The following is a 26470-nucleotide window of genomic DNA, read 5'->3' as shown; positions in this document are numbered from 1 at the left end:
AATGCATTTCAAATGCTACAAAAGGTTACTGATTCATACATAATTTTCCTTTTTCATGTCCAAGACAGCTTTTCATGTCTAAGACAGTCTGAAGTACTTTAGTTATGTCCACTGACAAATATTATTTGCTTCCCTAATTTAATTTGGTAATCAAATTATGAGTCTGTGTAGAATCTTGTACTGTATGTTTTTCTTAGACCTAATCACTTTAATCATATAATATGGTATTATACTTTATTCTGCAAAGAATGCCTTCTTTAAAGAATACTGGTGTGTCTTGCCACTTGAAAAGAAGCTCTGCTTACTCTCGCCACTGGTGTTAGGTGAAACTTTTATATTTTTGCCACAAACATATTTTTCCTGGGGTAGCTTTTCTTCTCTGTCATCTCTGCCTTTAGAGAAGTGTTTAGAGTATAGAAAACCTCACTAGCACAAGAGATGGGAATTTGCTTTTGCAAAGCTGAGAGTGCCACAGCAGAAGCTAAGAGGGGGTAAAGGAAGACAAGGGATAATTCAAGCAGGAAGGTGAAGGACAGCATCTAACAAGAAGACAGTGCAATCTGGTGCTAGAAGGTGTGAAAACAGGGAGAACAGAACTAATAGGAGGAGCTGGACAGGAAGTGTCTAGAGAAGTGATATAGCAGACTGAGATGTGAAATGGTCTGGGATGGAGGCAATTTCTCTCAGCTGGTTGTTGAACTACCAAGTCCACATTTAGCATTGATTAGGGCTGGACACAGAGGGAAGCTATAAAGTGGGAGAAAATAACAAAAAATTTGAAATGCTCATTCAGGCAGACAGGAAGATTCCAGGGCTGGTATTTGCTGCTGAAGATGGAGATGCAGGTTTGGGGGAGGAAGACTTGAGGACCTGGAGCAGACATGGGCTATGGGCTGAAGAAGTAGGATGTGAGCCTTGGATTAAGCAGCTGGAGGATGACAGTTCTTTGGAAAAGCTGAGACTTTGGAATGATGTGGGAACCATGAGGCAGGAGAAGTGGCAGGTAGGTATAGGGGGGCTGAATGAAGCTCTGCAATGGGACAAGAGCAACACAGGTCTGCAGACCAGTCCAGTAGTAGGGCAGCAACAAGATTTCTGTGAGAGAAGAAAGGTGAAGAAAGGGAAAGTGCAAACACACATACACATGCCCCAAGCCCCTGTAGTCTTCTACACTTTCACTGCTGGAAACCATGACAGCCCCAGGCCTAGCTAGACTGAGGATGTCCCATAAGTCTGTCCTATCCTAAAGAGCAAGCAGAGGCTGCTATGGCAATAGCATATTATCCTGACTTACTGAGAGGAGGGGCTTAATGATAAAAGATACTTCCCTTGCAGTTTGATACCTGCTCTCTGAACAGCTGCCATTGCATATGGAATACTACCAGCACCTTGGATAATAAGCAGTACTCGCAAAATAGAGTTGTGATTTCAGGAGGTCCAGATTAATGGAGAGAAAAAATACAGCCTGGAATCTAGACTTCTGTAAAACAGATAATTCCAACTTTTCTAAAACAGGTAAGAGGACAGATTTAATAAATATTCATTGCACCTGTACTCTCCAAAGCAATGCTGTTTCCTGTTTAGTTATTACACACTGATAAATACCTACTAATATGTATAAATATCATATTCTTAAAATAATATTTTCATAAATACTGTCTTCAGTAGGCAAATTCTTCCACTTTAACTTTCCTTCTACTGTAGCTTGTTTGCCATATATGACTTCATTAACTCTCAAGCAGGGTTCACCAGCATAATTTTTTAATGAAAGTAATAGTACTTAATCACAATACTGATATATAAAAACAAAAGGAATTGGATCTTAGCACAATCTTCTTACCTAACTGCATAAAAATGTCACAGATGTTACTTTTGCTCCCACCATACCAGTAAGTATAACATGCTAAATGCAGTTAAACTAAAATATGTTAAATGATCCACGTAATGCTCACATTGTTTCATATATCCTTTCACATCAACTCAGTTGAAATAAAAATGGATGATCAGATGATTGCCTAACAGGTAAGTTGTTAAAGTGAAAATTGCAAATAGTGCTTATTATTTTTATAACAAAACCTAGGACTCTGTATAATGGGATTTTTTTTAATAAAGTGAGCTAAAAGGTTACACTTGGAAAGCACACATAACAGAAATATTATGGGGTGTGAATGGTCAGAAATTTGGAAAACCTACCTAGTAACTGGAATAGACTTGTACTAGATTAAAATACAATTCCAAACAGCCCAACAAAATTCTCAGAGTAATTCCAGAAAAATAAAACAGTTCAAGTAGAATTAGGGCTTTAACTAAAAAGAATAGCAAACAAAAAGTAGCAAGGGGCAAAGAGAGTAGATAAGAAATAATATATTACACAAAATAAGCTTTTGACTCAACTTTTTTTTTTTTTTTAACTTCAGGGAAAATTAGTTGCTTATTATGAACTTGTTAAAAATGTAAAATAAACCCTGAGAGTTATGACAGAGAAGAACATGGTTATTAGGATATATTTAAACATAAAAAACTATATACTTTAAAATCCCCAAATAAATGTGTTAAGCCTAATGGACCTTTGAAAATGCAAGTTAAATGCCAGTGACAAACTGTGAATTAACTACATACAAAAATCAAGATTCTCCTATCATAATGTTTCCTATCTCCACCAGAAGTTTCCTCCAAATGTAATTTTTTACTGGAAACAGGTTTTTTAATCTGCTCCAAGGCGTTGGAGAGCACATCAACAGTACTAGGGAAACACAGGGTAGCAGAGATTTTAGGGTCCTGCAACAAACCAGGCAGTAACTGACCAGTATTTGTTGTCCATTCCAAGAGAAAAAACAACTCAATAGGCAGATACAAAAAATTGAGTCAAACAGGTCTCTTTTTAAAAAACTAAAGCTTTTCTAGTATCTTTAGCTCTATGGCCCGTAAGATGGTTGCACTCATTAAACTGCAGAAGCAGAAACAAGAGAAACAGTAAGTTCTTATCCATGCATTTAGCATCTTTCTTGTCTCAATTATGAATGATAGAAACCATAAACTTCAACCATTTCCCAGGCATATTTGCAATTTCCTAATACCAAGCTTTTAATTGAATCAGATGTATTCCTTTAATTCTGGGTGCACCGTCAAGGGATTGCTCTTTCTGCCCACTTAGTGCTCCAGGTCATCTTCATCTATGACCGAAACTGTTCAACTGAAAAATTAATCTCAATAAATGGGAAGTATTTTTTAACCTTGAAAACAAATTCTACTTTCATCAAAGTTTGGAAAGTCTGATTTTAGTCAGCACTAACAACATATGCACACTATAATACCATGGTGCTGTTGCTTATTCTGCCTCAATACAATATGCATATGTGTGCTGGCTGGCTTTGCTCCAGAATACATGGACTTAGCAATGGATGCTGTAATGTTCAGAAAAATAGTTTTCTTAAAATACAGATGCAAAATTTTGGATTCAAACTGTGAACACAGTCGAGTCATATCCAACTTATAGCTTGAGTTATTCTGTTGGTGCTAAGACAGTAGACATAAACCTTGCTATTGTCTGATATAAAAAAATGTCACTTCTGAAAATTATTACAGCACATATCTTCTGGACATCAGGGTAGCTCCAATGGCTTCAGCATAGAGCAGGGCATGCTGCCTGTCTTCCTGCATGCAGTCAGACTGCATCCATGATTGTATAAGGCTTTAAATTCTTCTGATGGAAGACCAGGAGATCCTGGAATAGCACCGAGCTGTGGGTCAAACCCCTTGTGTTTTCCTCTTGCTTATTTAGTTACCTCAGGAAAGGTTCTTTTTATCTCTGCACCTGTTCCTCTGTGTCCACCCTGTAAGCCACTCACTTCAAATCACCCGGTAAGCCACTCACTTCAATTGCAAGGCACAGCTTCAGGAACCTAGTCTTATTTATGGTCTCTAAGCTCTACTTCAATACAAAGAATTAACAGGAGACAGCAAAAATATTTTAGAGAATTCAAACAGTAATCCCAAGGTAGACATGTGGGAAATGCCTACACAAACAGATATATTTTCTAATGACTCTCTGAGCTCCAAATGCACCTTACACAGCTGGGCATCTCCATCCCTTTCAGCTACAAAACCAACTTCATACAGCTCAGCCCTGGGTGCAGCCCAGCAAACTGAAGGCGATGAAGGAGATAGGGGATTTTGTTTTGTTCAAGTCTGTGACTGCCCTAATGCAGTTATAAGGCTGCACATCCAGAGTTTATCCGGCCAACTTAGAGCAGAGCACAGCAGAGCAGGGGGCACAGCTGTTTGCCTCTCTCCATTTAGACCTACCTATAGCCCTTGGCCAGAAGCTTAATAAGATCGGGAACCTGGCATTACGATTCCCTCGTGCAGCTATGGCCATACTGTGTGTAGCCAGTTTAGGACTTATTTATACTGCCATTTGCAAGTACTGAAAAGGAAGGCAGAGAGGTAGGACATGTCGTTTAATTCCAAGAACACACAAACTCTAGCCAAGAGGATTTTAGGAAAATATCAATTTCCTATACCTATTCAAACTACTTTTAATTGATCATATAATGAAAAAATGTTACTGAAGTATGTTTCACATTTTAAAGAATTTACAGGGATATCTTATAAATTTCAGTTTGCATAATTTTTTATTTTTCACAAAGGCTAAGGAGCAGGGAAAGTATAGCTACCCTAGGTTAAAGTCCGTGCTTCAATACTTTAAAAAATACATTTATAGAACAAACACTCCCCACCTGTGAAATACACGGTGAGTAGAACAGATGGTTTTCTATCTACATCATTTCCTGGAAAGTAATTTGACTGCCTTTGTTGCTGAGCTTCTAATTTTGTTGAGTACCCTTCCTAATTTTGTTGAGTACAGTCTAAACCAGCTTTTTGTCAGGTAACTGAGAGGACTATAATTTGCAAAGCACAATAATGCAGTCTTTATTTAGCAGATTTTCACTGCAGCTTCTGTTTGTTATATTGTGACCCATGTATGTGAACATACCTTTGGAAAAGAGTTATTGTATTAAGCTTGACATGAAAGCAAAGTATTATGTTAGGAAAAAACCCCACTATTGCCAACTCAACAGTTGAAGATGTTTGAAAATTTTCAATGAATCAATAACATTCTGAAAAGGTCCTTTCTTCCACTCAAAGTGTGGCCTGTACTGATGAAGATTTTATTCTGTCATCCTAGCAAGCACTGTAGTGGACTCTGATCTATAAATTGCTGTTTGGATGATCCTCATACAAAGCTTCTACTTGGACAGACCTCACAGTTTGGCATAGTTTGGAAATTTTCTAGAAACATAACAAACTGCAATTGGTGACAGCTCATTCTGACTGAATATTCCAGCCTTTAGCTTTATTAGGAGTAAAAAATCATTAGAATTAAGCATAAGACTTTATAAGCATTAAAAACTTGCTTTGAAAAATACACTGCAGCTCTATATTCCACATATTCCATAATAGGAATTGATATAAAGTAGGCCATAAAGTTAGACAAAAAGAATATTCTCTAACCATACCAAAGCACATCCTGGGACAAATATTTACAGAAGAAAACCAGAGAAAAAGGTCAAAAAAAGCACTTTGTCTAGCACTTTAGATTGAAAAGTTTCTGTGGCCTTCACTAAAAGCAGAATTTCATCCTCATTTGTTTTGATGCTGTTTTGCTGATCTCAGTCACAGATCAGTGCACAGCTGCCCACATGAAACTTGCCCCTAGGCCCCATATGGATGCTCAAGGCAATCAAAGCAATGATGGAATGAGCATGGGCAATTACTGTCCTTCTGTCACCTCCTCTGCTTTTTCCAAAGATAGATTAGTGGCCAAGGGACACTGCTCTCACTTGAGAGTTCACACTTTTTTCCTCACATCCATTGTACACTACAGTAAATAGCAGAGAGGAAAGTATATAAACCTTTCCATGTAAGTTCATGAAGATCTGCTTGTGTGGGTGTTGCAGAGTAAGCTATGTTACCTACTTGGAGTTTACATTTCTTTCAGCTAGAGGAGAGAGTTTGTACATTACACTGTGTTTTGAATTCTTTTGCCAGTTCAAACACACAGAATTTAACTTATAATTTTTGAATTTTAAATGCAATGTATCCAACTCTATTTTTATTTTAAAGGCTGTTGATCTCTCTTTTCCCTTCAGGCGTACTCCGTGGACAGATGATGAATAGTACATGCATTATTTTCATTTGCAACAGAAATCCTAAGCTGGAGTGGTACTGTTATTTGCTGATTCTGGTTTGCCTTTTCACATTATTAACAGGATTTCTAGGCAATATACTTGCACTACGACACTATGTTTACTGCATGAAGACATGGACTACCAATACCGTATTTCTCTTTAATTTGGCACTGTGTGACTTTACTTGGACTCTCATGGCACCTTTTTCAGTGTATTATAATATTCAGAAGTTTGCTGTCTATTTTAATCAAGCTTTTTATCAGATCATAGGACTATTTTTTAGTATTAATATCTATGGAAGTGTGTATTTCCTGACACTCATCAGTTTTGACAGATACATAGGTGCTGTTCATCCCATCAGTTCATTAACATGGTGGGACAAAGAAAAGGCTGTGTTTTGCACCATCGGGGTATGGATCTTCATAGTGATTGCATCGGGGCCTGAGATTTACTACACAGTTGCAGCTAGAAGACAGCACAACATCATAAATTACCTGGATAGCACTGAAGAACCATTACAATTTGCCGTGCCCTTCACACTCTCCAAAATTGTACTGAGATTCCTAATTCCAGCCACAGTCATCTTTACATGCTATATGTTGACTCTCAAAGCATTGCTACAATTCAGTAAACGTCAGCAAAGAAGAAACAGACTTGTTAGGCCTCTGTTACTGATTTCAGCTGCTATGATTGTGTTTGCTGTTTCTTTCATACCTTACCATGTTATGATGATGGTGATACTAATTAATAGAATTAATTGTCAACCACCCTGTGGGAACATAAGCACATTAAGTGCCATTTACAAAGTCACAGAGATCATCTGCAGCATCAACAGTTGCCTTGACCCAATAATTTTTACAATAGCAAATAAGACATTCTATCAAAGAATTAAAAGTATAAAATGTCATGCCAAGTGCCAGTACTGCTGTTGTCTGACAGGAAAGGTAAGGGACATCACTCTGTCCCTGAGAACAATGACTTAAACCAGGGTACAAAGACTTGCATCTCTAGCTGCTCACTGGGCTTTGAGTCATCAGAAATATTTCATATTTGGTCTCCCATATTGTACAGATATCTCTTGAATAAGCAAGAATACACAGAAATGCAGAGTAAAACTTAACATGACAAGTAATACTAGCAGCTCCTACCTTTACAGAATTGGCATTTTAAATATTGTTGTCATACCCTAATTTATTGTAAAATAATACTTCCATCTGTATGTACATGCAATATGGAATAAAAAATTATGAAAAGTTCTAAGTAGATCCTTTAATTCTGGGAGAGAAAAATACAGCAAGATTAAGAGCAGACAGTGTTGAGGAGACTCCTTATAGTTTCTGTTAATTATTTCTTCTTCTGTTTGTAAGTGCTGCTGTGATTGTGATTGTGCAATTAATAACTGTCAGAATGCCTCCAGCTGAACTGCTTGAGCATTTGCAGAGAGTCTTTCTAAAAGTACTTCATTTTAATGCTGCTTGCTCTGGAGCTCCACTGGCAGTGGAACCTCATTAACCCAGGAAAGTGCAGCACATTTCCAAAAACAAACAAACAAAAAATAAATAGTAAGATAAAGTCCCTGAGGATAGTCAGAGCTGCAATGAATCTGCTCATGAGATAAACAAGCATGGATTAGAGAGCTGCGCTAAGTCTTCTCCCAGGCAGCAGGGGCTCCCCCCAAACCTCGGGCAACTACAGTTGTTTGTTATTAGTGCTCTGCTTCAGGGGAGCCCGCGTTCTGCCACAAACTCTGAACTCCTCAACAGGGAGAAGTCTGCACTGGAAAAGCTCTGAAATAAAACAGTGGCCAAGCTGCAAGAAGGGCAAGATATGCCTCTACATAGAATGCTTCTGCTGCTTTGGGGTCTTAGCATCACAGTTTCAGGACAGCCCAAGATAATTAGACTACAATACATTTTAGTCATTCAACCAGCACAACAGTCATCAGAACATCCACCTTCAAGAGTCATTAAATATGTGTTCTTTCATCACACTGTATGGGCAAAATAATCATGTTCCAATAATCAGCCACCTGCTGACTTGTTTTTGTGCCAAGTTCCACACATTACCTTGTTAATTATGAAAGCCTATGTATCAGTGAGCACATTAACTTTATTTTCAAAGTTACTGATGACAAAATTATTTTAATATACTTTGTACAGTCTTAATTCTTTAATTTCCACAGTTTTAATATAATTTTCTCCTTGTATGTATTAGAAAAATAATCTTTTTTACATGGGTGTTCAATCTCTCTTGTTCCGTTTCAATTGTATTGACTAAATATATACGTATAAAATCTAGAAAATTTTTTTTAACTGTCTGTAACTGTGACAAGAAAAGAATCCGGTTCTGAGAATCTGAAACACTTTACAAGTGTTGGGATGCACTATTACACTCACAAAATCCAACAGAAGAATTGCATGCCTATGTGTACTTACCTCATTCTAAGTACTGCTTCTTTCCTTTGATATTTCTTAATATTTCAATTTTTCTTACTTTAAAAGAAAAACATTCTTTTTTTTTTAATTTGTCTATTGGAAATATGCCTCCATGTCTGTTTGCCTCCATTGTCTGTGTCCACAAGTTCTATAAAGCTCATTAATTATCTATCAATAAAACCATCTATAACAGAGGTCACAAGATGCTCACACACATAAGAGAAAAAGGGGGGAAAAAAGAGAAGTAACAACCTCATGCTTCTAGAAAAATTAGTCTCAACCAACCCTGAATAATGAAGAACAGAAGGAAAAAAGGCAGATAAGGGCATCACTACAAAACACATCTGTGCCACTGTGCCTCTGTTGCCTGTTCTCCCAGCCTGGACATCTCAAACAACATGCTTTTGTCCTGGGCTGAGTCTAAAAGCACTGCATAATCTTTAAAAATACATCCTTCCATCTCTTACTCCTAGATATTCCTGTTTCTCATGATACTCAGCAGTGAATATAATCTAGTAGCTGATAAGGGTTCTAGACATTTGTTTCCTGATTATAAATGGTTATATGATCAATTAAACACTTTTTAAAAGCGTTTTTATTCAACTAGGCTAATCTAATGCGCTTGTTGCCCTGATTGAAACCAAAGATTTTCTGCAAAGTAAGAGTTAAAAGGCACAAGACATCTGTTCATATTTACTTGCTTATACTTTTACTTTGAAATACATGCTCCTAAAATGTTTTATTATATTATTACCTGGATAGAATGACATAAATAAAATTATATGTTTGTTCCACTTTGCTACAGTAAGTGAACAATAAACTAAACAGCCAAGAGCCAAAGTAAACATCTTCTACTATGACAAATATGTTGTAATATTGGTTTCTCACTGATCTTGTTTGGATTTAATCTGAGGACATGGTATCCAGTTAAATACCTAACTATTTTGAGTTTGAAGACATTATAGTATATTGTAATAATGCATTAGCCTACAAAACTGCCTGCAAGGTCGAGGTAGCTTTTGCATACCTTGTCTAGATACTCTAACATCTTCATAATACATTCAATGAACACAAGATAGACCATGGCCTGAAAGATTTGACCTTTTATGTACATGCTCAGCTATTCTCAGAGAAACAACTTTCTCATTTACTATTGTACATTCAGCATTGTTTTGTAAGCAACAATTGTTAAACCAAAAATTTCTAAGTTGAAGAGATAAATTTTGCTACAAATTTCCAGAAGTTGCTAAGGAAAGCATCTTTATATTCTCTATTTTTCTTTGTAATACTTTCATCTCACAGAGAAACTACTGAAATGTTTAGTTATTAAGACAGGAGCTTACTTTTTAAAATAAAAATGTTCTGATGTTCCTTAAAGTTTGGTTTTCTCTTCAATATACATAAATAAGTGCATTCCGATATCAAAGATTTTCTTTGCTATGCCTCAGAATCACCTCACTTGGCAAACAACTATAACACTACCACAATGCTATTTAAATACTTCACTATTGTACATTGCTTTAATCTGTGGAAGTCAAATCTCTTTAGGCAGGAGAAAAAATATGCCTAGACTGATTCTACAGCTGGAGGAACCACAGCAGAGGCAGGTGATATGGCTAAGTCCATCATCTGCTTTGAAAGAGGAAATGTATCCTCTCTGCTTCTGCTTTAGAGAGACATCCAAGACTGAGGGGCCAAGTCTCCCTGTGCTCTGCCTGGAGCCTGCAATCAAGAGATGGTGGGATGTGCTGGTCTCTTGCAGGGACCTATCAAACCTACAGCCCTCCCAAGTTCTCTTTTCAGGACTTCTCCCGGTTGACACTTACCAGCTCGATTCACATGACGCAGCATAGATGGGGCTTCCTCCAGCTGGGAAAGGTGAACCTTAATCAGGGAGCACTGCAACTCTCAGCTTTTGCAGTCTAAGGTAAAATGCAGCCTGATGTCACAAAAGGTAACAGTCAAGGTCTCAGCTACTGATCCAGCTGGAAAACTGATGTCCTCACACAGAACATGGTGTACTAAAACAAAGAGAGCTTATGATCTCGGGTTTCCCACCAGTTCAGCCAACACTGGTCAGAAGACTGATGTCTACAGCCAGATGTCTTTCCACTGGGCTTCTTGTGCTGCCTGTCACCTGATTTTGGTGGTCTCAAGGGCCTTATCTGAACTAGAGACTGCAGGTGAGTGCACACAGGTGAAATGCATAGCACTCTGCCTTCCTTAGAGAAAGAAATGCCATTCCAGAAATGCCACATAACCTTTAAAGATTTCTTGCTATTTCTCAAAGACTAAAAGAATTGTTCAAAATAATGCACATTCATCTTTTAAAACCAAAACAAGAGTAGGAGGATGGACTTTTGCTGCTGCAAGGAAAGAGCTGACACTTTCTTTTCTTAAAGAATTACCCAAAGGCAAGAAAGAGCCGGGCGGTGATGGTCAGTGCCATCTGCCATATCAAATGTTGCATGGGGGGTCCTGAAGGCACCACATCTCTGCTTTACATTCATGTCATTGCTGTTACCTAGAAGCAATACTTCAGTCTGCTGATTTGGAAGAGTTGTAAAATGCAGATAATGTGGGAAGACCTAAAGCTGTGCCAGAATTAGTGTGTAGGCAAGCCTAATTCTTAATTTTCCTGTGCCTCTCAATTTCCATTATAGAGATTTAGCCTATAATTTTAATTTTAGACTTTACTATTACTGATTTTATTACTTCAGATTTAGACAATGTGCTGATGCAGATAAAAGGAAACCTGTAAAAATAGATATTGATTTCCTGTACTGTTTTAGAACATTTTTAATGGGGAAGTAACTGAAAACCCTACATTAGCAATAGAAAATGCTAACACATTGGTTCCCGAGGTGTAGATTTTTTAATTCTATGTGACTAAATCCCAGGTTACAAACCTAGTGGGAAAAAAAATTCTCTTTTTAAATGCCTCACTGCATAATAAAAAAAAAAGTTAGTTAAAGAGCATGTAAGTATTTAATTATATTTTGCACTCTTTATTCTTTTAGAATTTTTAGCATTTTTTAACTCCCAAACCTATGTAAGCAATTTCATGATCTTCCTTATTTTTTTTTTAATTTTAGAGCCAAAATGTTTTATCACCATATATGTTATGCCTCCAGAAACTACATTTTCCTTCTTTGAATTCTTTGGAATCCAAACTTCATAGGAGATAAAAAAAACATAGCAGTATTTATAGCCTCTATAATGCTGATGCTGAATTCTGAAAGGAAGTGCTGAAATCTCTGTTCTTCAATGCCACTTTACTGGTGCTCTGCAACAAACTGTCAAAATAATCACGGGTTTTTCTATACTGTTTGTTCTTTTCTCCTGAAGCCAATTCACAAGCTTATTTTTAATAGTAAATAGAATTGCTTAAAATGTATCTACTATACGGACATTTAAAATAAATGTTTATAAAGAATTTTGAGTAAGAAAACAAAGCAGATTAAGCATGAGGTTTATTTTTTGTCTTCAATAAATATTTGTAACTCTGCTCTCTGTTATGTAGACTGACTAGATCTCACATTGGACAAACAGGCACCTCAGCGGCTACTGAGAATATCTGTGTTTCTAGTGCAAAACAAAGTGGGGAATTGGTTTTGTGGGACCAAGAGGAAGCACATTTCAGTGATGAAAAAGATGGTCTCTAGCCCACAGGGGAGTACAGGGGTATGCACATAGACCTGAGCCTTTCCAGACTCAGTGAAAACTGCTTTTCTGTAAGCTATACACTTCTCAACTGGCACCTGTGTATGCATCCAGATCAATACCTGTCTGAGCACCAAACAGGATACAATCAGTTAATCCAGTCCTATGTCAGAAGTAGTATGTGCTGCAATCTGCACAGATCTTACACAGGAAAGCTGATTATTACTCTGCCAGACTTGGACCAGTCTTACATTTAGCAGTTGTACTTCTAACAAGTGACTGTATGTTTGTCATAGCTTTGTTTGGGTTTTTTTTGTTTGGTTTCGTTTAGTTTTTTGTTTATTTCTTTTTGTTTGTTTGCTTTTTATGTTGGGCTTTCCTTCAGACTTCAGACAAGTGTACAAACTCTCATTAGGGATGCATTCTGCCTTAACTTACTCCAGTAATGGGTTTAGGTGGTGTTAGGTGTACGATTGGACTCAATTATCATGAAAGTCTTTTCCAACCAAAATGATTCTGTGATTCCTAACTTTACAAAATGATTGTTAATTCCACCACAACTTCCACGCCTCACCTTCCAGCAAAACTAACTAGAGTCCTGCTCAGATGGGATTTTAATTTATCAGAGAATAAGTGATAACAAATCTGTTATTTTCAAGCTGTGATAATGGTTATAGCAGACGAGGTCCAGCTGTTTTATAGCAGGGGTAGTGGCTGCAATTACAGTCTGTGTAACAATTGGCCAGAACCACAGTTATCAGAGGACAATTAGCTTTTAACAGCAATTCAGACAGAAATAATTATCTTTCAACAGAGGAGCACCTTCTAGTGGTCTTGAGTGAACATGGCAGCTAGTTAAACAGTTCTCCAAATAAGGAGAGCTAAATATGCTAGATAAAGAATAGCAATGCATATTTCTGTACACTATTTTTATTATTAAATTCATAATTCATTTAAAAACAAAGGAGAAAAAACAAGCATATATTGAAAAAAATTAAAACATTTTTTTCAATTACAGTATTTTCTGCTCCTCCCCTTTTCCTTGCTGACCTAATAGTTTGCTAGCTTTTTATAAAGTTACCTTCAAAGAGTATTTTTGTATGCTCTACTTGTAACCTACCCACCCTTTTGTTTTCTTAGTAATGAAAATTTGTCTTCATTATACACCAGCTCCGAAGCTAATTTGCCATAGAAATATTACTTTCTTCAGTTTCACTATTTTAACACAGTTTCTCCAGCCAGAGTATTCCTAGTAAGCATAGTTTTTGCAATATATTATTTTTCCTTATTACTTTTGCAAATAACATAGTATCAAATGATTGAAAATCCATTTTTTTTTAAGTTACTACTAAATATAGTGGCTATGATAGTTTTGTCTTGTCTGTGGTCCTTTCAATCTGTATGTAGTAGATAACCCTTTTTGGACAAATCTATATAGTGTACATAATACAAATGAAGGATGTGTTATTTCTAGAAAAGCAAATTAAGATTAACAAGCAGGTCTTAATATCATATCACTACAGGATATTTGTGCATTGGTGGAAGCTAACTATATGAATGAAACAGATTCATACTTAGATTTTCATGACATTTATCTGAATTTTGCAATTGAGTGAAAAATATCAAGTGCAAAACCTCAGATTTTCAGGTGATTAAAAGAAGTCATAGCTATTAAATTTTTGCCTCTGTAAACATTATAAATATACTCTTGAATTATCAAAGTAGAGAACCTGACTTTTTTTTTTTTCAGAAGAAATTTTTCAGAATTTGGAAACTTCAGCCCAAAACTGCAATAAGTATTACAAAGATTTTAACACATGAAAGCTAATTTTGCATCATTTGTTTTGGTGGTGCCATTATAAAATAGGTTTGTTGAAATAGTTAGTAATTTTGCATTCTCCATCCCCTTTGCTAGGAGGGCAAAGGAGTAGTAAAACAAAGTTAATAGAGTTTTGGGGTTGTCAACCACTTCTGTAGCCACAGGGACAGCATTCTGCAAAATATTGCAAGTGCAATATTCACTAATATTATATATTATAATGCACTAATTCATCTTTTATACACAACCTTATATGAGCCTCAGCCAAGTTCTGATTTAGTTGGATGGCCAGCGTGGCGTTCTGATAACCTCTGGGTACACACAGGCAGCATGGCCTGAGCTCTGCAGAGACCCTGAGCACCTCCTTATGCCCAGCAAGGCAAGCAGAAACACAGCCTCAAGAGAAGTTTGCTTTTTATCTGCAGCCTAAGAGATGGAAATCTGTAGGCATCCCCAAGAGAGCAGCACTCCTGTTTTACTCTCTGAATTTAGACAAGTCATACAAAAGTGACCTCTAATTTAGATAAAAATTGCTCCACCTTTGGCTGCCACAGACATAAGGCTCATGGGATATAAGCCCCAAACCACTTCAAAGTAATCTCAGCTGGAACCTTTCAAGGATAACATGAAGCAAAGTGGCAATCATGGAGAAAACTGTTTGTAAATACTTTTTTATTTCCTGCATGAAAGTGACACAAAATTGAACATTGTGCTAAGCCCTGAATTCCCCAGATCAGGAATTCCACAGACATTCCTTATAAAATATTAATTTTCAGTTCCTTCTCCCTTTTCTATACCTCTAGCACATTACAATGTCAGGTGTGAATTAAGATTAATATTTTTTGTCACCTACATCTATTAGCAAAAGAGCTAGGATATTCTTGAGGTTTTGTTATTTAAAACTGCAGTCTCTCAGTCTTTAGGCCTTTTACTTAAGTTAGTTAAAATTAAATATTGTTGCTGCTGTGACTCTGTAGGAATGTTTTTCTCCATCTCGCCTCATCTCTTTACTCCCTCACTGCCCTAATTTTTTTTTTATTATTTGTTTAGCATGTTTGACTTTACCTGAATCTTGTACAGATTTAATTTCTTCTTTGCTTTACTATTAAATGAAAGTGTGCTTCATAGTAGACAGACATTACATCAGTGTCCCAGAAATAGAAAATATTATTTGGCATGTACATAAGTGAGCCTAAAAAGCCCTACACAGCTGGACACTTCAAAAGATCATACCCCAGTGCTGCAGATGAAAGCTGGATTCAAGGCTCTGCTGATACCTCTACTCAGATGTTCAGTCTGCTCCTGGGAGACTCCTTTCCCACATAAAGGCAGCAGGGATAGTGTGAATCCTCAAAGCATGACAGTTTCTGCTGTTCCTGCCAACCCCTGGCATGAGTTACTCAATGGAGAAAGGGGCATTGCCCCTTCTGATGGAAAGAGAAAAAGAGGAATGCAGAAAATTCTGTATTCCAGCATCTGAAATTAGGGCATGTGCCTCTCATTTCTCAGCAATTACATTTAGAAACCCTGCATTTCTGCCCTACCTGTGTCATAGGGAACAATTACTGATCCCTCTTCCTTGAAAGCCAGTCTGGTTAGTGAAAACATTTACAAATTCTTTTTACTTTTGCCATATGTAAAATATCTATGAGAAATGTATATACCACATTTGTAGAAAACTACTTGCTAAATAGTTCTTATATCCTGTTAACATATTCAAAGTTTTTTAAGGACCAGAATATGTTGAGGGTTTTTTTTTTTCATTCTGGAATTTAAAAAAAAATTATATATATATATATTTATATTAAAAAAAAAACTTTATAAGGCAAGTGCACAGGCTGGGGAGTGCATAGGATGGATTTAGCTTGGAGTCCCAGCAGAATCACACAGAGAGAAATGTTAGTTTGTATGTGAAGGACCTTCATGCCACTGACAGCCTCAGGGGACCAAGGAAATCATGTTCTCCAAGGGACTCTTCAGCAGGCACATGGCAAGGTGATGTTCCACACTAATATCCTCTCCATCTCCTCCTTGTATGCGATAATGACACATGAAATTTGCCCTTGCACTAGGTTGCACCTGCACTATGCCCATCAGGATGCATCTACTAAGAATAAGCTTACTTCTATTTCTGGAAATTGGGGAATGAAGACATATCATTCCCATAAGTAGCAGGCATCACTCCAAAATCACTCCCAAAATCACTTCAAAAAGAAAGAAAAATCTGGAACTTGTGTCAAAAAGATCAAAACACAGATTTGACACATCAATATGAAATAGCAATGAACTTATTTTTAGTTTTCAGTCACTGGATGATAAATATTATCTAGAGCTTTCCCATTATGGAAAATCTGACACACGTAGCTCTTCCTGCACCCTTATGCTACTGCTTGGGCAAGGGGATATGCACCTCCAGTAGAATCAAATCTTTCATTGAAGAGAGAATAATCTTTTTGTAGCTATTGCCTGTATTTCCCCAATTAAACTCTATAATCTACTACCCAAAGACTGATTCCACAACTAAGGCTAAGTGCAGACAACAGCAGTCTTCTCATTGAGTGTGAAAAGAGGAAGCAGTGAGATGTTATAGCTCTTCTAAAAATAAGAGTAAGAGAAGAAATTAGGAGGTCACTTGCATGCTTTTCATTTATATTTGAAAGGTCACTTGTGGTCTCCCTCATGAACGATGTAAAGTTTAAAATAAACTGAGATCTGAATTACTGTCAGCTTGCCAGAGCTGGAATCTGATGAGCCTGCAACTCATTCAGTGGCTGGCTGAGAGCTTCTTCTTTTTATGTTGCCTTTTTATTTTTTTTTTTTTTTTTTTTTTTAAATTTGAGAATTCTGGCTCTCAGAAATGCTTGCTCACAGTCATTTGTGCATTATTATTAGCAAACTGTTAGACTGGCCCCTTGGCACAAATTTTGTAAGACCAAAATAATTTTATTGTATTGCTTCAACATTTTACTGGTACAAAAGAGGTGAATTGACCGTGAAGCAATCACAGCAGACCTTGAATACCTTCAACAGCATTAACTTTGTCATTGTTATTAAAATACTGAACAGGTTTTTTTTTTTACCAGTTATCACCTTAGTTGTTTTCTACTAAGCTGAAGTCATCAATGGGAAAGAAAGAGCAGGAACAAAGTTGCTGGGTTTTAAGTGACAGTCCTTAGTGTAGTGTAAGACACAGAGCTGACAACAGAAAAGAATATGCTCTATCAATCAGCTTAGAATTTTATGCAAGTATTGCTATATGCACACCACTTGTTTCTACAGATGGTGGTCTAACTGTTCCTATCACTACCATCAAACAAGAATGGGAAACAATCTGGCTGAAGAACAAGCATGTGAAAATCTTAACAAACCTATGGGAAGCTTCTTTGGCAAAACAGATCACATGGCTCACTAGCTATTTCACAAGCACCACCATGAAAGTGATATGCCAACACCAGCATAATACCACTGCCCAGATTTTACACTAATGTGACCCCTAATATATCAGGATACTAACTAATCATATTTGTAATATTGTATGAATTTATCCTACTACCTAACACCCACTTTTCCCATGTAGTGCACCAACATTCTGACTAAATCCCAATCTACCTAATTTCTTCTAGCAATCTTCATTCAGTTAATACATCCCTTAAAATTCAGCACAAAAGCAGACACTGAAGTCTGCTTTTAACACATTTGTATAATGTTTTAGAGCCTTCCAGATAAGATGTTTGACAAAAAGAGTAACATTTTCAGACTGCATAAAGCTGGGTGGGTATTTTGTTTGAAACCATCTATCATGAAATTACTCCCAGCATGGCACTACTGTCCATTAAAAAATCTGCAACATTTGTGTGCACCCACAGTTCAGTGCAGTTCCTATAATGAGTGCTTTATTCATTTATCCCAGTGTCTACAAAGCTCACATTATCATTTAATTTTAAACAAACTGCATACTGTGAACATTTGTAAGAGAGAAACCCATTAAATTAAACATTTATACAACAGCTCTAATTTATTCGCTGTATTATGATTCCTCCATTTTAAGAAATACAGATTTAGCTATATATATCTTGTTTCCTATAATTATTTGTAACACATTAAATACTTTGTTTTTCCATCCACACCATTTAGAAAGGAACTTACAAGTATAAATCTAAGAACACTCATTGGCAATTGATCCAAATACAGATACAATACAAACATAGTCTCTGCAATCAGGCTTTTAACCAGATTTTAATACATCTTCAAAATCAGAAAAACAGACAAATAGAAACACGTACATTTTGTAGTAAGTTTTTAAAAACTGATGTATCTAATATGCAGCATAAGCTAAGGATTAGTACATATAAGGACCAGTCAAAGCAAAAATGCTGGACTGAAAAAAATAAGGTATTTTTCCAAGTATACTGCCCATTTATGCATACAGCTAGAAGTCTACTGAGATTGAAGACTTAATTCTACATGTGTAGTCCCTAGGCTTTTTTAAAGTTTTAATACCTTTCTAGTCCCTAAGCTTATTCTCTTACCCAGAGATAGCTCCAGTATTGTCCCTAACACATAGTTTTTACAGTAGAGGGGCACAGATTAGAATAGCTATTGTGCTGGGCTCAGTGATAATGATTTATAATGATCATGTTTATCTATATTGATGCAAAATGCACAGCCTGAACTTTGGGAAAAAAAAAATACTGAACTCAGAATTTAGGTCTGAAGTAGTGCAGAAGAGCAACTGTGCATAAACTGAGCAGGTGCCAATTCAAATATACACTTTCTATACCTCAAACACTGTACTATCTTCCATACAATGCCACGGAGCAATATGAAAAACAGGCAAATGCTTATTTAGGAATTTCTTTTAAGTCAAGATTTGAATGCATTTTTTAAATCCATAGTGTCATCAAATGGGTCAGTTTATAAGCTCTCTCTGGTTTAAATAAAGCAGAAAATTAAGCAAGAAATTACTACTTTCCCTCATCTCAAGTAATTATCTCATACAGAAAGAAAAAACAAACCAGGGGTAGGTATCTTTATTTTTTTTTACTTCCCCAAACTCCCAATATTCTTCTATGACCTTTCACTTTCCATTGCAAAATTAAAAGCACAGCAGAACACTATACCTAACCAAACAGAAGATATTCTTAGTGATGGATCAAAATAATACAGTGGATTACAGCCAAAAGACAATGTTAAAATTCTGCTTGTTCTGACCACATGTCATGAATATATAAAAAATGTACTAGATAAGGGCTATTTTCCATGGGAAATGTTTATCAAATGAAATAAGCTATTTCTTGACTGATGAACAAGAAAAGTAATTGTTTTCTAATCTTATTTTAAGTCATGAGGAGTGTCTTCAAGGATTCCCTGAAGATAATACTGCTCAAAGGTTGCAACAAATATTATCAACAGAAAACATTCCATTATGTCCTCCAGCTGAAATTTCTACTTCTTATCAGTATAGTTTACTTACTCCCTTATCTCTCTCTAAACTCAGAGTGATGAAGCCTAAATCAAGTTTCCAGCACCTGTCTCCTTCCACTTTTAGACACATAAGATGCTTGAACGTATTTCTTTTATTATTTTAGTACATGACAGTCATGGCTATCAGGCAATGACTGTCACAGACGGTAAACTCTATTATGACACAGTTCCAGCTACACTATCTTCCTAGTTCCTATGTAAACTCAGCAGCAAGAAATACAGAAGACAAGGAATAAAAAAGCAGAAAGGACATAGAGAAAGAAAATCCTCTCTTCTTCATTTAAAGTGAGATGTGCAAACTAATCCTTTTCATTTTCAATTTGCAGCCTGCATGGTCAGCCAAGACCTGACAGGGGAAGACTGATTGGTGGTATTTGGTTTCCTGACTGCAGGAAGTTATACACAGACCACAAGAAACAATTTCCTCTGCAGAGTTTAGCAGAGAAGAAAAACAAAATAGGATTTAAAACCAGAGGGGTCCTAAGCAATTATACATTTTTTTTAAAAGTTAAATAAAGAAAAATTACAAAAGTAGCAGCTTCTTAAAGAAATAGACTAGAAAAATTAAAAACAATAAAGGGGTGAATTCATTAACTGTTTGATGCCAGGAGATCCAGAGGACATACTCAATGAGGATCTCAATAAAAGGAGTGATTTCTAGGCAATGAAGTCATTAAAGTAGTAGCGAATAACAGGCAGAAAATATTTCAGCATGGGCTGTACAAATCTCTTGGAGACACAAAGATACCTGAAGCTGTAAACTCACATTCCCATCACAGAAATGTCTATCCACACCAGCTACACAGCCACATCAGTCAGCAATTCAGTCAGCTCTTCAGTCCCACTGCCTGCCATCTGCTCGCAGTGTATCACAAGCAGCAGCACACTTCCACCGCCACACTGTGTGGGTGCAGTCCCACGGCACTCGAGCCAACACAAGGTACGGCTGCCACAGCCCCCAGCTATCTTGGCTGCACAGTCCTTGGCCATTCCATCAGCACTGGCACTCAAGCGATCACATCAGTTCAAGGAGCTGCTGTAGATGACAGCAGAAGCAACTGATTTTCCATGAGACTGGCTGCCTGAGCTGGCTTGCTGCACTGTCACATCAACAGCAGCACTGGCTCAAAATTATGTGGCTGGCATTAGGAGGGTGGGGTTGTGACAGATCTACATTGGCTGAAATTGCCATGAAACTCAATGTGCAGCAGCTAGCCTCAAATCAGATTGTACCTATGCCCATGTTGCTTGCCCAGACCACAACCACAAATATCCATAAACCAGCACTGCCTTCAGGGTTAGGAATTTTTTCCCCATTAGTCTCCTCTCAATGCTGACTCCCTCTTAGTGCTGCCACAAACATCAGTATGGTCAGACATGTGATCCTTACAGAAATAAAAGATGGGTGCTGCTCATATGGGTAAGTTCCCTATCCTGTTTCACTGAGCAACTGCACAGAGGCACAAAGCAGTAGACACTGAAGGCTGGACAGACCTTCCCTGTTTGGCAGTAAGACTGAATCAAGCCACTTTAAAATTTATGTTTAGCTACATATGATATTCACTTACAAATCCTGAAGAAATTATCATAATAACCTGCCTAGATAGAAGATAATGACTCAGTAGTCAGAAAAATGTGTTTTCAAAAAGAAAAATTCATGTCTTGATGAGGTCATATCCTATAAAAACTTGTTCCACTGATTGTCTAGCCTTCCAGATTAAAAAAAATGCTGGCTATTTGCCACTTCCAAGCACTGGACCCTGCATTATATATGCTGAACCAAAAGTTGCCCTTCAAATTTGAGCAAGTCACTCTCTAATCTTCCCTTTATCCTCTCAATCCTCTCACTATCAGGCTAATTTTCTAAATTTATCATCAGTTTCATCACTTTTCCTTAAACATCCTCAGTTTAACAAAATCATTTCTCAACTGGGGAAGCCGGAATTGAAAGCATTCTTGTGGTAGCCCTTGTTCCAGGTAAAATGTCCTCTTTATGGGAACATTTTACATTTACCATTACACTATGGTAAAATAGCTGAATAGTCTTCATGATGCTTAATTATTTTTCAGAATAACTGCTTCAAGAGGAGTCTGTATTAAAAGTCACTTAATGTGGCTTTGCTTGTTCATTCCTCAACCCAACAGCTTTACATTTGATTTATTAAAACAATAGTGGCTCTCTCTTGATCTTAATAGAATGAGACAGACTAAAGAAATGGCCTATTGCTCATGTGCTTTGAGGTGTTCCAGAAACCATCCATCCTGCAGTGTTATCAGTATAATATGGGGGTTGTCCATCTAGACCAGCAGCAACACACCCAGAGACAGATGTTTCAAAGAATAGTGCAATGGGCAGAAATAAAGAAATCTTTTCTACTGAAGATTTCTAGTTATCTGTAGAACATAGAGACAGCCTTGAGCCTTCAGATGCACATTCTCTACACATAAGTTAAGGCAATAATGGATATTTTTCTATCTCTATATATTTACATCTAAGTTCTCAGTCTCAGAATTTATTCCAGGGCCATTTCATCCCTTTCAGTTAGCCTATGTACAGTACGCTCCTCAGTTAAGTCATAGCTTGTGGATGGAAACATTTACTGTCATGTTTTTCCCCATATCCCACCTTTCCATTTTACTGATTTGATCTTGTACTAGAGATCAAATCAGTGAAATGATTTGATCAGACAGGTCCTACCTCTCTATTTTCACGTGGGAGCTCTTCAGCACAGCTCTGCTAATACTTACAAGAGCCTCTGCTCCCACCTAAGTGTCTTTTGACACTTGCTGCCGCAAGGAAGAACTCCTTTTCTTCAAATTGCTGAGAAAGTTACATAATAAGACCTAAAAACTGGTCTGAAGGTGCAAAAAAGTCCATTTGTAACATAGAAAAACTGAAAGTTACTGACCTCCCAAGTATTTAAAACATGTCAGCTTTCACTATTTTTATCTTTTTTTGACTGAAATCATTGAGAGTTATGCTATGGCATTAGTTTCCGTGACAGTGTAAGCTTTGATGTACTGAGTTCTATACAGATCTAACTAATAGAAACGAGTAAAAGCAAAGTTTACTAAATTGCCACAAGTAGAAAGCTAAACAGAAAAGTCAGAAAGCCATTACCAGGAAGTCAGCAGATGCATCTTTTAACTTACCAAATAAACGCTGATGGAAGAGAAATTTCCCAGCTATAAGTCCTGTGAGAATGGCAAGGAGCCACAGAAACACCTTCAAAAATCTCCAGCCTCCTCCTTCAGGGTATTTATTTGTTACAAAGGAGAAACAATTACCAACAACAATAACATTGGCTTCTGTCTGGCTGTGAGATACTGGGTCCTCAGCAAATATTAAGAAGTTAAAGAAGATCACTAAGTAAGCCACAACTAAGCGAGACCATGGGTGCTGGAAGTAGTAGCGGAAGTCTTTATCCATCCTCAGATACTGAAGAACCGGGTTTTGCCTGTATGTAAAGATAAAAATGCATAACGTTATATATACCCCAAATTCTCAGAGTTTAGGAGAGACTCGCACATTAGAAAAATCAAATCATAGCAACCTTGTCATCAGTAGTTTATAACACCTTAGACTTGACTAGAAATGAAAGTTTCAATCAAAAGATATTGTTAGATCCAGGCACAGGAAAAACTGAAATTTCTCCCTATTCCAATGTAAAAACAACAACCAAACATATATACATTGTAGCACAAGATTTTCAGTCTCAAATAACTATACTTCATGTGCCTCCTCCATAATGGGGCATGAAAAGAATGAATATGAGAACATGGCAGGCTACTTAAAACACAGACTGCCTTTCCAGCCACACATATAAATACAACACAGATGTCACAAAGGTTTATGCTAAGCCTAAATGGAATCTTTTTCCATGATTGAGAAGGACGCAACCAGCCCAGAAGTCCAGAGGTCTTCTACTGGAAGCTTAAAAGCATATGACCCAGAAACTTCAGAAACATGTGCTCATATGAAAGAATAACATCTTGGAAAAGTTTCTAGAATTAATTCTTGCAAGTCAGGCAAGCCTGTATAAATCTTTTCATTGACTTCAGGGAGTACACCTATATTTTCAAAACCATAAAATAAAATAGCCTGAAAAAAGACTGTTCTGTATGAATACAAAAACTGTATTTTGAAACCTGCCTACTTATTAAGTACTGCTGTAGAAAAATGCAGCTGAGCATGGAGCATTTTAGTTGTTTGCCATTTGATTTCTTTTTCTTTTACTCACAACCAATTAGTTGTTTCATCCTCTTCAACCACTTTGTATGCACAAAGATACAAGGCCTTTGTGTTGTAGAACACCAAAATTATTCAAGCGACACAGTGTGTAGGAAGAAAAAAATGTGTCTAGTAATATTGCTTGTTTATTACAGCATGATCCTTGAAGGATGCAGTGGCAAATTTTTGCAAATGTCATATGGCCTGCAGCAAAAAACCAAAACAAACAAAAACCAGCCCACAAAAGACCTAAACCCCCTATCAATTACTCATCCCTTCCTGGACTTCTAACTTAGGACTTGCAAACTTAGAAATGGCATGAATTTCAATGTCTCCCCTTAGCTAATCCCAAAATTATTTAACTCCATAACCCAATTTATATTTGTAAAATTGCAAAGAATCCTGTACCTAATAAATGAAAAGGATAAAAGAACCTCTCGATAGATTCAGACAATGCATTCAGAAAATAAAAGAAAGGAATAATGCCCCATTATGCATGAATAACATAGGAAAAAGAAAAAAATACCACATTACAGAGTTAAAAAGCTGGCACGAGGAAGTGTCGGTCCTTCAAAAACTTTATGAAAAAAATGTGATTTAAAGTAAGGGTCGCTGCCTAAGAAAATATCACTCTGGGAAGATTAAACTGCCTTTAGGGCCATAAGGATGCCCAAAATCCTTACAAGAGAACTTCTTGTTCTCTTTTCGTTCTGTTACCGTTAAGAAAACTTTTGGTATTCCCTTATGTGTATGAACCATCTTAAAGCCCGAATGGAGAAAAACAACTACACGTCCTGGTATTTTTGACAGCTGCCGGATACCCGAGAGTTGTCAAACACCCAGCTGAAGACGCGGCTTCTTAGGAAGCGTTTTATAGCATCGGAAGCCAGTATTAGCAACAGCAGCAGTGACAAACTGCTAACAAAAATCCTGCTCCTACCTACCTCAACGCCGAAAACGCGGGTGCCAAGAGCGCCGCGGACCACACGCCCGTCGCAACCTGTTAAATCGACCCATTTCCCCCTGGCCCCGGCGCAGACCCGGGCACCCGCGGCCACCTCCCCCGGCGCGGCGGCTGCGGCCGCCGCCGCCCCGCCGGGCACCGGGCCACGGGCCCCCGCAGCGCCGCCGCCCCGGGCCGCCCGGCGCCCGCTGCACTCACCGCGACGGGGGATCCGGCGCCGCGGGCGCGCTGCTGCTGCTGCTGCTGCTGCTGCTGCTGCTGCGGCGCGGCTCGGCGCCCGCCCCGGTGCGGCTCTCGGCGGCGGGCGGCCCCGCTCCGCTGCCCGCGGCCGGCAGGGCCCCCCAGCCCCTCGGGCGCTGACAGCGGCGCTGGCTGCCGCGGCGTCCCGCCCCCCGGCCGCCGCGGGGAGGCAGCGGCTGCGGCGGCGGCGGCGGCGGCGGCAGCGGCGGCTGCGCTCCTCCTCTCCGCTCCGCTCGGCTCCCGAGCGCGGGCGAGCGGCACCGGCAGTGCCGCAGCCGCGGCGGCAGCGGGCGGCGCCGCTGCGGCAGGGTCCCGGCGCCCCCAGCGCCCCCGGCGCCCGTGCCCGGCCGTGCCCGCCCCTCCCCCGGAGTCTGCCAGCAAGGACCCGAAACGTGCCCGGTGTGCCGCGGGTGTCTTTATTCACCTCGGGAAAGGGTGGCCGGGGAGCCACGGGGGCTAGTCCTGCCGGCTAGGTGAACGAAACCCGAACAGCACTCAATTCCCATCGGTCAGATTCCAGGATTATGCAAATTTACAAACACGGGAGACAGGCGAGCAAAACTGGATATTTATTATCCGAAAGCAAAAGCACAGGGCTGGCAGTAACAGCCAGATCACGCAGGACGTGCTATGAAAACCCTCATATTTGGGAGGGGAAGAAGGTCTACACCCAATCTACTTACTTGGGAAGGGGGTATGCTGAGGCTCCAGGGTGCACACCCAGTCTGTATGGTCACTGTGTCGGGCAAAATGCCCCTGTGCAGCCTGCCAGAGTTGTTGACGTTGCACTTCAGCCGGATTGTCAACCAAAGCCTTTTAATGTGGGATGTGGTCCCTAGTGCCAGTGTGCTGGTATTGCTGACATCCCAGGAAAACGTTTACAGGATGCTCTTAGCATTGCATTATGACTGGGTTTTAATGCAGTATGTATCAGTTCTGGTCATTGCTGAAGACAGATAAAACAAACTTGAAGTTGCTAAACACAATATATTGCTGGGAAAAGTCAGGTAACTCCATTGGAGTGGGTATCTGAAATTTGGCGTCAGACATATGGCTGCATCAGGCCAAGGTAGACAGGAATGTGGTGGAGATCCACCAAGGAATGTGGAAGGGTATTTTAGAAGAGTCACGTTTCAAAAGACCAGCACAACCAGAACAATCAGTAGAAGACTTGTGAACCCCTTCTGTACTTCTGGCAATACAGTATTATGTATTTTTGTAAATAAACGTAACTGCTATTGAAGATGTCTAACATGATCACCACATTATCTTCCTCAGTGGAATAGTCTGAGACCCTCGATTTTATGTAGAAAGATGCAGTATTCAGTATTTCACATTAACACACCCCAAACTATCTTTGCAGTAAAAAGAAAATTCAAAAAGAAAAATCATCATGTGCAAAGTGAGAGTACAGAAATACAGTGAAAAGCACTGCCTGTTCAT

At 38.4% G+C, this 26470-nt stretch overlaps 2 protein-coding genes across 5 annotated transcripts in view; one reads left to right on the top strand and one right to left on the bottom strand.

Moving 5' to 3' along the window:
* Nucleotides 1-25884, bottom strand: part of TMEM117 (transmembrane protein 117) — a 181048-nt gene extending 155164 nt beyond the window's left edge. The window contains exons 1-2 of one of the 3 annotated variants that reach the window (XM_068190043.1): nt 25711-25884; nt 22746-23050 (exon numbers count right to left, since the gene is read on the bottom strand). In XM_068190043.1, the coding sequence (XP_068046144.1) occupies nt 22746-23022 (277 nt within the window). In that variant the 5' untranslated portion in view covers nt 23023-23050; nt 25711-25884. Of the gene's footprint in view, nt 1-22745; nt 23051-24763; nt 24893-25710 lie in introns of those variants that run through there. The other 2 variants (XM_068190042.1, XM_068190044.1) reach the window with 2 other exon arrangements.
* On the top strand, nt 13-7447 carry LOC137474976 (P2Y purinoceptor 1-like). 2 transcript variants are annotated; one of them, XM_068192000.1, is made up of 2 exons: nt 13-1515; nt 6273-7447. In XM_068192000.1, the coding sequence occupies exons 1-2, from the start codon at nt 1446-1448 to the stop codon at nt 7172-7174; spliced, it is 972 nt and encodes a 323-aa protein (XP_068048101.1). In that variant the 5' UTR covers nt 13-1445; the 3' UTR covers nt 7175-7447. The 2 variants fall into 2 exon arrangements, with proteins under 2 accessions (XP_068048101.1, XP_068048100.1); XM_068191999.1 differs by having other exon boundaries at nt 6153-7447.
* Nucleotides 25885-26470: the final 586 nt, after the last annotated feature.

Source organism: Anomalospiza imberbis, chromosome 5 (assembly GCF_031753505.1).
Source record: "Anomalospiza imberbis isolate Cuckoo-Finch-1a 21T00152 chromosome 5, ASM3175350v1, whole genome shotgun sequence".
Taxonomy (NCBI): Eukaryota; Metazoa; Chordata; class Aves; order Passeriformes; family Viduidae; genus Anomalospiza; species Anomalospiza imberbis.
Note: the sequence above shows the minus strand (reverse complement) of the source record. Positions and strands in the feature narration are given on the sequence as shown.

Coding starts and splice junctions, on each gene's coding strand:
- LOC137474976 (XM_068191999.1), top strand. CDS start 1,446: ATGGAGAGAAAAAATACAGCCTGGAATCTAGACTTCTGTAAAACAGAT. Junction 1,516..6,152: donor TTCCAACTTTTCTAAAACAG/GTAAGAGGACAG, acceptor TTTTCCCTTCAG/GCGTACTCCGTGGACAGATG.